Here is a 12,742-nt window from a genome sequence, read left to right as displayed (position 1 = left end):
GATTGATGAGGACAGTATTGTCTGGAGCACTGGGAGAGAGGTAAGCAGTCTTTCAGATCTTGATACTAGTTTCAAATGCTCACATCATAGTCTTAAGGCAGACATGGTGTGTAGTTCATTTAATTTTTGAATGTTTTTGAATGGTTAACTGTACCAGTATATTGGTGCATATTTAAAAATTGCCATCTGAATAAATGACCTTAAATGTAATAGTGATACTTTTAAAGTATACACCACTTTGTTTCTCTCTTCAGGTTCCAACAGGAGTGTGTTCTGAGAGCTGCCCCCCAGGCACAAGAAGAGCAGCCAGGAAAGGCCAGCCCATCTGCTGCTTCGATTGCATTCCGTGTGCTGATGGTACCATAGCAAACACCACAGGTATGAAATAATGGACAAAGTAAGAAATTATTTTAAACATGTAGGAGATATTTCTCATATTCTGCAAATCCTTGATAATATTTGATGTAATACCAACATAATTATATTCTGTACTGCAAAAATGATAAGTCTTTTGGTTTGTTTCTATAATTGTTTATTTTATGTGGATTTCAAAACAATCTAGACCAGGGCTTTAATACGTTTTACACAGTGGCAGTTTTATTTACCAAGTTTTTATCCTCATCAACAGCAAGGCATTCTTATTTTGTTTGTTATCTGAACCCTCATGTATTCTTCTGTACTGTCAGGTTAGGTACTGTAGGTCATTTCTATACCCAAGCCACAGTAGTGCATCAGGCCAGAGATTGTCCTGGTTTCCATGATGCTGCACAGACGAGAGAGCACAAGAGTGTTCCCCAGACAGGACACCAGTCCACTACAGGGAGTACTGCCAGCAATGCTGCTCCCTAATCATACAGCTGGCTGGAAAGGCACAACAGCTGGGACTTGCTTCCATAACCCATCGGTTATGAGCTCATAGACACACTGACTATCCTGTGCTTTGCTCCCCACTCTAAGCATCCATCCATTTTCTAGCCACTTCATCCAATGTGGACCCCAGGGAGATGGATCCTATCCTGGCAAGCGATGGGTGTGGGGCAGGTTACGCTTGTCCATCCTAGGGCACACACAAAACAAACCAAGTCACACCAGGGCCATTGTTCCCAAAAGCCAATTAACTCCCAAGTATGTTTCTAGACTATAAGCATCATCACAACATTTTCTTCAAACATGCTGAAACGTGAGATATGAAGAAATAAAATGATAATATTATGACACAATATCTGTATCCAAGGTATAAACTTGCAAAAATACAAGTATGAAACAGTGTAAGATAAAATAGTTTTATACTAATAGTATTACAACAGTGATGCATTCTTATTTAGAAAGACACAGATTGCCACATTTAGTGCATTCTAAGCTAATGTCTTGACATTTTATTTTATAACATAATTAAATACACACCAGAGCATTCATAGTAAACAACATAAACATTCATAAATTGTTCAATATAGATACAAATATCCAAAATGCCTTTCAAAACAGTTTACAGTGAAAAACATGATGTTAAAAGAATAATAAACATAACATTTTGCAAATGTCACACAAATATTGACTTGCATGGTACTTTCAACACATGAAAATACAATGCAAGGTATTGCATGGAGAAGAAAAACGTGCTTTAGAAAGTTTATCCTAAATTTAACATTTTTAAATGCTTCTTGCTTTCTTTTTGTCTAGAATAGATTAATGTTATACTCTTTTTACTGGTTTTACCATACAAGTGACGTCCCATTTGCTACAGATGTAGAATGCAGTTGTTATTGGCAGTCACAGTGCCGAACTCATCTGAAGATCAAATTGAATATACAGTATGCAAAGCATTCAATGGACTGGCACCAGATCATTGTATATGCCTGCTAAGAACTTTCATTTTAGCCAAAGGCACTATCTAAAAAAAGTAAACAGAAGTGAAATATTTCCATAAATAATTCTGCTTTCCTAAGAGTTTTGAAAATAGCATTATCTTTCTGTATATTCACATGTTTTCCTTAATTTCCCAGGTGCAGCTGAGTGCATTAACTGTCCACAGCACTACTGGTCTAATGATGGAAAAGAGACCTGCATCCTCAGAGACATTGAGTATCTTTCCTACTATGATGCAATGGGAATCACACTCGCTACTGTGTCATTGTTTGGACTCTGCTTGACAGTAGCCACTATTTCAGTCTTCTTTTCCTTCAGAAGCACACCCATTGTAAAAGCCAACAACTCTGAGCTCAGCTCTCTCCTGCTGTTCTCTCTGCTGCTGTGTTTTCTCTGCCCTCTTACCTTCATTGGGCAGCCAACAGCCTGGTCCTGTATGTTGCGTCACACAGCCTTTGGAATCACATTTGCACTTTGTATTTCCTGTGTGTTGGGAAAAACAATAGTTGTTGTAACAGCTTTCAGAGCCACTCTTCCCAACAACAACATGGCAAAAAACTTTGGTCCAGTTCAGCAGAGGATCATAGTTTGTTCTTGCACAGCTGTGCAGGTTGTAATCTGTGTGCTGTGGCTTAGTTTAAAACCTCCCTTCCCTGACAAAAATTTTAAACTCAGTAATAAAAAGATCATTTTAGAATGTAACACAGGATCAGAAATGGCATTTTATGCAGTACTGGGCTATATAGGCCTGCTTGCAGCTACTTGTTTGGTGCTGGCTTTCTTAGCCAGGAAACTGCCTGATAATTTCAATGAGGCCAAGCTGATTACTTTCAGCATGCTCACCTTCTGTGCAGTTTGGGTCACCTTCATACCTGCATATGTCAGCTCACCTGGAAAATACACAGTTGCAGTTGAGATTTTTGCTATATTGTCTTCAACATTTGGTCTACTGTTTTGTATTTTTTCTCCAAAGTGCTACATAATTTTGTTTAAACCCAAGAAAAATACAAGGAAACACATTATGGGAAAAATCCCATCCAAAAGATTATGATTTCTCTTTCTTTTAGTGTATTTGGCGCCTATAATATCTGTAAAATATGTTTTTCTCTTTTCAACACAGCTAGATAAAAAAGAAAATGTATACTAACACAAATGTTTTCATCTAGGTTTATGTGGGAATGAAATTGGAAATATCTCATTTCATTAATTATAAAAGATTTTAGAAACATTTAAAAACACCAACCTACAGTTTTTTCTAGATTTCTATTTAGAATACAGTATACAGCTGGTTATTTTCCTGCAAACATTGCATTGGAATATTAATTCATCTTCAGAAGTATTCAGGAATGCAATATCAGTCAATATAGAATAAAGAGTTTTATTTGCTCAGTATATACTGACAGCATGTGTACATTCTCATCCCTGTGTCCAAGGCTTTTGTAATTTATACCTCTTTTTTAAATATTTTGAGCATATATTATCTATATCATACATACAGTACATCATATCAACACTTCCGATGTGTTGTTAATTGTATTCTGTTATCTCTTCTTATAAGCAGCAGATGCCCCCTGGTGTGAGTCAGGAGTATTTATATGTCTGAAGAATTCATCTAAGGCATTTTTAAATGTCCAAACTATTTTAACTTTTAAAACTCTTGCTTGTTTGACAAATAAGCTTTTAAAGTAACTTTTATACTGAATTATGTAATTCAATTACATAATAAAATAATTCTCACAATCTACATTTTTTTTTATCAAATCTTTACAAAAATTGAACAAAAACACACACTTCCCACTCTATACTTCCAGCACAGTACAAACTACAGGAGTACACCCTGAAAAGAACAGAACAGAACAGAACAACTGTTAAGAAAAAGACAGAGGTGAAACTGATCATCCTTAGTTAAAAGAGAATATTGCAGTTATGAAACTGGACAGCTTTGAGTTACTGACAGTGAGAACCATACTTTCAGATAAATATAATTTCCTATATTATTAATTAATGCACAGTTATTTTACGTGCAGTGCACATGGACTTTATTTCTGAGCTGATCAAACCGACCCCTTGGGAGACGGCGGTTTATTTAGTTCCTACTGGCTATGCTTCTCATTAAAATGAACCACAGGGACCTTGGGGATTTTATCATAAATAAAATAGAATAGGAACTATTTTAATTTCATTCATAACGCATTATTTCTAGAAATCTAGAATGTCTGGTTTGTTCAGAGATGTTCGATACTGATCCTCTCCTCTCCGCTCCTGCTTCCATTCCTCGGCGTCACATTCAGCTTGGCCCCTGCTGCTCCTGACGCTACCTTCTCGGACCCGGATCTGATCGGCATCCAGCTTCCAGCTCAGTCAGTAGTCATCCTCTGGCATGTCCTGTAGCTCTGTCTTCTTTGTGCCACTAGCCCTGGCGTCCAGTTAAGCTCCAGTTTCCTTCCTCTCAGCCCCTGCTGCTCTTGACACTAGGTGTCCTCCCTCCGGTTTGGTCTGCCTTCTTCATACCACTGTCTCCATTGCCTAGGTCAGCCCCAGGATCAATCCTCTCAGCCCCATCTCTCCAGCACTGGGTCTACCCTTCTACCCACATGTAGCTCCGACAGCAGGCGTCCTACTTCCTTAAATTCTGCCTTCCTCGTGCCACTACGCCTGGCATCCAGTTCGGTTCCTCCCTTTGGGTCCCTGCTGCTCCTGACACTGTCTCCTCGGCTCCTGGTCTGAAAGGTGGGTCAGTGCAGCTCCTTCTCAGTTACAAAATGACAGACCGAGTCCAAAACTGGTGCCCACACTTGGTAATATGGTGCCCATACTCAATAATGTACCTACTGTAGCTGGCAGGAGGAGTGGCATCCAGTAGGCCAGGACCACCAGAGATACTTCCAGCTTTGAAAGTTAATCATTATGTTATGAGGAAATGTAATTGGCAATAATCCATTTTATTTTCAATGTACCTGTAATGACATGTACAGAAAGGAATTAAAAAATGCAGCAAAAGTGCATTTGAATCAATAGAATTTGTGAGGTACTAAACGCCTCTCAGTAAGCAAGCATATAATAATACATAGAAGGAACAAGAACGCTTTAATCACATTTAAAACAGCCAACCCACCATTTTTAAAAAGTTAATTTTCAGACTGAAACGTACATATATCCTGAGAGTAGAGGAGAGCACATGTTAAATCCCCTTGAACATATTTCCAGTGGGGATACCTTTTTATATTACAGATGTAATACTTTCCACTTGTGACAACTGCCATGCCCTATAATTTCACACAATAGCAGCTAGTGAAATGTTCAACCTTTATGGAGCTTTAATATCTGCTGAGTTCAACTCACTCAGAACCACATACAGAAGCAGTGTAATAGAAACACAGAAGACGAGTTATTGAAGTTTAATCATAACAATGTGCTAGAAGACTGGTTTCAAACAAGTGGAGACGTTTCGACCCATCTAGCCCTATTTGCTTCACAATAGACAGCCCCGTGGTGCTGACACTGAAAATCCTGTTGATCAGTCCGCTGAAGTCGAGATTGATGACGTACAGCCTGACAGTTGTCTGCAGGATTCTTCCGTTGTGCTTTAACTGAAAACACGGGTATTTTCTGCACACCGCGCACAGACAGTACTTCCTTACACATACTGTATATGTGTATCACACTATACGAACACCCCTTTCATGCGGAGTAAAATCACCTCTTGGGAGACCACTGTTTACTTCACACTGTCCATGTCACAGGGGCCCTGAGGATATTTCTCTGTGAATAAAATGACACAGGGACTACTTTAATCTCGGTCAATTCTATCTCTCTTTCGACAAGCTACATCAAAATGAATGCACACCTTCTAATATTTTCCATGTTCTGTTTCTCTTTTCAGGTGGACGGCGATCTGACTTGCCGGATCATGGGAAAAGACGCCATGTCTGGTTTATTCAAAGACGGTGATTTAGTGATCGGCGGTGTTTTCCCTGTGTTTGGCGGAGTTGAGCAAATTCGTACTTTGTTTAAAACTGAACCACCAAAAGCTAAATGTTTTGGGTAAGTATTATAAGACATCTAAGCAGAATCGACGGTTGAACACTGTACAATTAGCATTTTAGGAAAGTCTCGTCGCAATATTCTATATTTGTCTCGTTATATATTTTTATGTATTTTACCGAAATCATACAGAAAATTACGACATCTGTGCAAAATGTGTACTGTACTGTATGTGGACCAAGACGATGTGCATATACAGTAAATTAGTATCTGTTCTTCCTGACCATCGGGACCCAGAGATAGCAGAGACTTGCCTTGCACAGTGGTCTAGCGAGGACCAGAGTTCAATGTGGAGCAGCGAACCATCTCTCCTACAGCTCTGAGGGAGGTGGAGAACATCTGTCTGCGCGAAGAATACTAACGCAAATAGCGGAACATGCGCTATAATTCCACCCAGAGCGGAGGAGCTGCGAACTGGTGTTGCTGAGCCAGACTCCACAACTGGGTTTGTTAACATATTGTGTCTCTAACAGGTTTGATCTTCGCGTGTTTCAGTGGGTACAGATGATGGTTTTTGCCGTAGAGGAAATAAACATGAGTAACAAATTGCTCCCGAACATTACTTTGGGATACAGAATCCTCGACAATTGCGCTTCTCCAGCTGAAACTGCAAGAGCTGGTTTACTCTTAGCAAACAGACCCGAAGAGGGTGAATATGTCTCATCGTGTCCGTCCCCAATCACTGCTGTTATCACATCTAGTTCTTTAAATATCGCCAGAGCAATTGGAGGTTTCGGTATTCCTCTGGTAAACCTTAATATTTTTATTATTAAATCAATATGACTAGAAATGTATTTAGCAGTTTGAATCAAAGGCTACATCTTACAATATTATTGGTAACATGTGTAACCATATTTTTACGTTTAGAATGATTATTAACGCTTGACGTTTTATATCAAAGGCATTGTCCAATTTTTTAAAAATGTATATGAAGGACGTTTATATGGAGACAGTTGGTGTTTTTACTATATAAACTTAAACTTGTTCAAATAATATGAATGTTTCCAATCGCAAATGTACACGCACCCAATGTATATATTTGTCATATAACGAACAAGTTTAGAAAAAACAATTTCATACAAATGCTATAAATGTTTTGTCTTAAACTATGAATACATACATGAGACTACTCATAAAATAATATATAAATCTATATTTTTCTTTTATGTCACAAGGTGAGCTACACTTCAACATGTTCTTGTCTCAGCAACAAAAGAGAGTTCCCCACATTCTCCCGCACTATTCCCAGTGATTTCTTTCAGGCCAAAGCTTTGGCTCAGCTTGTTAAACATTTCGGATGGACGTGGATCGGAGTTATCCAAGCGGACAATGAATATGGTATAGTTGGGGTTCAGTCTTTCACCAAGGAAGTTGTAAAACACGGAGTTTGCATTGCCTTCACTGAAAATATTTTAAGCACGTACTCAGCAACGAAAATACTTCATTTATTAGATACTATTAAAACATCTACGGTAAAAGTCATATTAGCATTTGCTTCAGAACGTGACCTACGCGTTTTAATGCAAGAGATCGTCAGGCAAAACATAACAGGCATACAGTGGATCGCAAGTGAGGCATGGATAACTGCAGCAAGACCATCAACTGTAGAATTCTTCAGATCTTTTGGTGGCACAGTAGGATTTACAACTCGTAAAATGGCGATCCCACCGTTCAAAGATTTCCTCCTCAATATACGTCCGTCTCTCGATTCTACAAACAACTTAAATAATATATTCTGGGAATACATCTTTGGGTGCACACTACGTTTGAAAGTGGAATCCTTCCAACAAAATGTTTCAGACCCCAATATATGCACAGGACAAGAGAGACTAGATAAAATAGAAAATGCCTTTTTTGATGTCTCTCAACTAAGAGAATCATATAATGTACATAAAGCAGTGTATGCTATAGCACATGCACTTCATGGCTTACTGTTTTGTGAAAAAGAAAAAAACATTCAACTGTGTGGAGATATTGCAAGAATAGAGCTGTGGCAGGTGAGTAAAATTAAATTGCAGATCAAATCTCGATTTCTTTTCCTTCAGCTACACTAGCATTTTAGTTTAGTCACCAAATGTATGATTCTGTCAATCTAGAGTCATAAAAATACGAAACTATTCATAAACTATTTATTCAACACTCTTGAGGTCACTAAGCAATTAAAAAGAGTCAGTTTTGTCAACCAGTTTGGAGAAGCTGTGTACTTTGATGAGAACGGAGATCCCCCTGCTGCCTATGACATTATAAACTGGCAACTCAACAAAGGAGTGGTCAGCCATGTGACAGTGGGTCACTTTGATACATCACCAGATGGAGGCAGTCAGCTAGTGATTGATGAGGACAGTATTGTCTGGAGCACTGGGAGAGAGGTAAGCAGTCTTTCAGATCTTGATACTAGTTTCAAATGCTCACATCATAGTCTTAAGGCAGACATGGTGTGTAGTTCATTTAATTTTTGAATGTTTTTGAATGGTTAACTGTACCAGTATATTGGTGCATATTTAAAAATTGCCATCTGAATAAATGACCTTAAATGTAATAGTGATACTTTTAAAGTATACACCACTTTGTTTCTCTCTGTAGGTTCCCAAAGGAGTGTGTTCTGAGAGCTGCCCCCCAGGCACAAGAAAAGCAGCCAGGAAAGGCCAGCCCATCTGCTGCTTCGATTGCATTCCTTGTGCTGATGGTACCATAGCAAACACCACAGGTATGAAATAATGGACAAAGTAAGAAATTATTTTAAACATGTAGGAGATATTTCTCATATTCTGCAAATCCTTGATAATATTTGATGTAATACCAACATAATTAAATTCTGTACTGCAAAAATGATAAGTCTTTTGGTTTGTTTCTATAATTGTTTATTTTATGTGGATTTCAAAACAATCTAGACCAGGGCTTTAATACGTTTTACACAGTGGCAGTTTTATTTATCAAGTTTTTATCCTCATCAACAGCAAGGCATTCTTATTTTATTTGTTATCTGAACCCTCATGTATTCTTCTGTACTGTCAGGTTAGGTACTGTAGGTCATTTCTATACCCAAGCCACAGTAGTGCATCAGGCCAGAGATTGTCCTGGTTTCCATGATGCTGCACAGACGAGAGAGCACAAGAGTGTTCCCCAGACAGGACACCAGTCCACTACAGGGAGTACTGCCAGCAATGCTGCTCCCTAATCATACAGCTGGCTGGAAAGGCACAACAGCTGGGACTTGCTTCCATAACCCATCGGTTATGAGCTCATAGACACACTGACTATGCTGTGCTTTGCTCCCCACTCTAAGCATCCATCCATTTTCTAGCCACTTCATCCAATGTGGACCCCAGGGAGATGGATCCTATCCTGGCAAGCGATGGGTGTGGGGCAGGTTACGCTTGTCCATCCTAGGGCACACACAAAACAAACCAAGTCACACCAGGGCCATTGTTCCCAAAAGCCAATTAACTCCCAAGTATGTTTCTAGACTATAAGCATCATCACAACATTTTATTCAAACATGCTGAAATGTGAGATATGAAGAAATAAAATGATAATATTATGACACAATATCTGTATCCAAGGTATAAACTTGCAAAAATACAAGTATGAAACAGTGTAAGATAAAATAGTTTTATACTAATAGTATTACAACAGTGATGCATTCTTATTTAGAAAGACACAGATTGCCACATTTAGTGCATTCTAAGCTAATGTCTTGACATTTTATTTTATAACATAATTAAATACACACCAGAGCATTCATAGTAAACAACATAAACACTCATAAATAGTTCAATATAGATACAAATATCCAAAATGCCTTTCAAAACAGTTTACAGTGAAAAGCATGATGTTAAAAGAATAATAAACATAACATTTTGCAAATATAACACAAATATTGACTTGCATGGTACTTTCAACACATGAAAATACAATGCAAGGTATTGCATGGAGAAGAAAAACATGCTTTAGAAAGTTTATCCTAAATTTAACATTTTACAATGCTTCATGCTTTCTTTTTGTCTAGAATAGATTAATGTTATACTCTTTTTACTGGTTTTACCATACAAGTGACGTCCCATTTGCTACAGATGTAGAATGCAGTTGTTATTGCCAGACACAGTGCCGAACTCATCTGAAGATCAAATTGAATATACTGTAAAGCATTTAATGGACTGGCACCCGATCACTGTATATGCCTGCTAAGAACTTTCATTTTAGCCAAAGGCACTATCTAAAAAAAGTAAACAGAAGTGAAATATTTCCATAAATAATTCTGCTTTCCTAAGAGTTCTGAAAATAGCATTATCTTACTGTATATTCATATTTTTTCCTTAATTTCCCAGGTGCTGCTGAGTGCATTAACTGTCCACAGCACTACTGGTCTAATGATGGAAAAGACACCTGCATCCTCAGAGACATTGAGTTTCTTTCCTACTATGATGCAATGGGAATCACACTCAGTACTGTGTCATTGTTTGGACTCTGCTTGACAGTAGCCACTATTTCAGTCTTCTTTTCCTTCAGAAGCACACCCATTGTAAAAGCCAACAACTCTGAGCTCAGCTCTCTCCTGCTGTTCTCTCTGCTGCTGTGTTTTCTCTGCCCTCTTACCTTCATTGGGCAGCCAACTGCCTGGTCCTGTATGTTGCGTCACACAGCCTTTGGAATCACATTTGCACTTTGTATTTCCTGTGTGTTGGGAAAAACAATAGTTGTTGTAACAGCTTTCAGAGCCACTCTTCCCAACAACAACATGGCAAAAAACTTTGGGCCAGTTCAGCAGAGGATCATAGTTTGTTCTTGTACAGCTGTGCAGGTTGTAATCTGTGTGCTGTGGCTTAGTTTGAAACCTCCCTTCCCTGACAAGAATTTTAAACTCAGTAATAAAAAGATCATTTTAGAATGTAACACAGGATCAGAAATTGCATTTTATGCAGTACTAGGCTATATAGGCCTGCTTGCAGCTACTTGTTTGGTGCTGGCTTTCTTAGCTAGGAAACTGCCTGATAATTTCAATGAGGCCAAGCTGATTACTTTCAGCATGCTCATCTTCTGTGCAGTTTGGGTCACCTTCATCCCAGCGTATGTCAGCTCACCTGGAAAATACACAGTTGCAGTTGAGATTTTTGCTATATTGTCTTCAACATTTGGTCTACTGTTTTGTATTTTTTCTCCAAAGTGCTACATAATTTTGTTTAAACCCAAGAAAAATACAAGGAAACACATTATGGGAAAAATACCATCCAAAAGATTATGATTTCTTTTTCTTTATGTATTTGGTACTTACAACTGTAAAATATGTTTTTCTCTTTTCAACACAGCAATATTAGAAGAAAATGGATACTACCACACATGTTTTCATCTACGTTTATGTAGGATTGATATTGCAAATATATGTGATGGGATTAATAATTGAAGACTTTAGAAACATTTTAAAAACACTTCCAGATTTGTTGTACTTTTCTATTTGCAATAAAATAAACATAACTGGATATTTCCCTGGACACATTGTACTGAAATATAAATTCATTATCAGAGTTATTCGGTCCAGAATCAAGCAATAAGGAATCTCTGAATTGTATTCAATAAGCGCACTAACATGTATACATTAACATACCTGTGTCTGTGACAATTAACACCTCTTTTTCTAATAGTTTGGGCACATATTATCGAACATAAATAAATGATAAGAGTAACATTTTTTAATCAGAACTGCTCGGCAGTTTTATTATTTCATATTTAATAAACTGCAGACTCCCTCTTGTGGGAGCTGGAAGTATTTCACTCTCTGAGGAATCTATTAGGCATATGTAAAATGTCAGAAGTATTACAATTGAATTCATTCAAATTAAAGAGTCATGGCATTAATATATAATGTGTAGCAACTGTATCTACTCTGTATACAATTATTTATCACAGGCACATTCTAATATTTTTATTAAGTATTAGCATTAGAAGATTTGAATTTGATCTTAAGGTGAGATCAATGGTCACAGATAAAACGATTTTGTGACAGATTATATATGGTGTCTTATATATGTTCCATTATAACCAATCTCCTTCGAAGTTTGAAGGGATTTATTAGATTATTTTGCATAGAATTTTTTAATGAACGTCAACGGTCACAGATAAAGTATGTTTTACTAGAGAATAGTGTACTATCTTGTGTTACATAGTAACTATGACCATTTCTGCACTCAAAACTGAGCTCTAAGTTCATTTTTTCAATTGAAGAGAATAAAAGGTTAAAGTTTGAATACGAAGCCAAATCCTTAAAGCTGTTCCTTGTTTGACAGATCAGATTTAAAAGTAACTTTTATACTTATATATGTACTGTAACTCAATTAGTAATCTACATTTTTCAAATCAAACTTCTACAAAAATAAAAAAAAACCGATCACCGTACTCCATTCAATACTTCCAGCACAATACAAAACTAGAGTTCATCCAAAAAATACGTATTCAAGCAAAATAGCTACAACATTGCTAATAAACAACTGTTAAGGGAAAGGTACAGGAGCAAACGATGATCCTTAGTTTAAAATGAATATTAAAATGAGGAAACTGAACAGCTCGAGGTACAGTGTATTTCGATTGATCCTTTGGAGTCAGAACTGTTCACTCGGCGCCTAACAATGATCTGATTGATCCTTCAGTCTTTGTTTTTTTTATTATTGAGCATTCCATATTTTTAGACATGTCTTTTTACCGATATAATTAATAGGTGCACGGCAATCTGATGTGCAGTGCTCACGGACTCGATGTCCTCAGTGGGATGTACTGTAAATCATGACACCCGAACAGCAGCCTCCTCACGCTGAGCTGATCAAACCGACCCCTTGGGAGA

General features: G+C 37.6%; 2 protein-coding genes across 2 annotated transcripts; both read left to right on the top strand.

Annotated features, from left to right (window-relative positions):
- Positions 1-184: 184 nt before the first annotated feature.
- Positions 185-3,614, top strand: LOC138242213 (vomeronasal type-2 receptor 26-like). Its single transcript, XM_069197650.1, has 2 exons — positions 185-378; positions 2,004-3,614. The coding sequence occupies exons 1-2, from the start codon at positions 195-197 to the stop codon at positions 2,915-2,917; spliced, it is 1,098 nt and encodes a 365-aa protein (XP_069053751.1). The 5' UTR covers positions 185-194; the 3' UTR covers positions 2,918-3,614.
- A 1,684-nt stretch (positions 3,615-5,298) lies between these two features.
- On the top strand, positions 5,299-11,549 carry LOC138242140 (extracellular calcium-sensing receptor-like). Its single transcript, XM_069197275.1, has 6 exons — positions 5,299-5,910; positions 6,384-6,657; positions 7,086-7,657; positions 8,057-8,279; positions 8,494-8,617; positions 10,239-11,549. Exons 1-6 carry the CDS (start codon positions 5,702-5,704, stop codon positions 11,150-11,152), a joined length of 2,316 nt encoding a protein of 771 aa, XP_069053376.1. The 5' UTR covers positions 5,299-5,701; the 3' UTR covers positions 11,153-11,549.
- The last annotated feature ends 1,193 nt before the right edge of the window (positions 11,550-12,742 follow it).

This window comes from Lepisosteus oculatus, chromosome 13 (assembly GCF_040954835.1).
Source record: "Lepisosteus oculatus isolate fLepOcu1 chromosome 13, fLepOcu1.hap2, whole genome shotgun sequence".
NCBI classification, from domain to species: Eukaryota; Metazoa; Chordata; class Actinopteri; order Semionotiformes; family Lepisosteidae; genus Lepisosteus; species Lepisosteus oculatus.
This window is presented reverse-complemented; position numbering and strand designations above follow the sequence as displayed.

Coding starts and splice junctions, on each gene's coding strand:
- LOC138242213 (XM_069197650.1), top strand. CDS start 195: ATGACCTTAAATGTAATAGTGATACTTTTAAAGTATACACCACTTTGT. Junction 379..2,003: donor TACCATAGCAAACACCACAG/GTATGAAATAAT, acceptor TTAATTTCCCAG/GTGCAGCTGAGTGCATTAAC.
- LOC138242140 (XM_069197275.1), top strand. CDS start 5,702: ATGAATGCACACCTTCTAATATTTTCCATGTTCTGTTTCTCTTTTCAG. Junction 6,658..7,085: donor GAGGTTTCGGTATTCCTCTG/GTAAACCTTAAT, acceptor TTATGTCACAAG/GTGAGCTACACTTCAACATG. Junction 8,280..8,493: donor TCTGGAGCACTGGGAGAGAG/GTAAGCAGTCTT, acceptor TTCTCTCTGTAG/GTTCCCAAAGGAGTGTGTTC.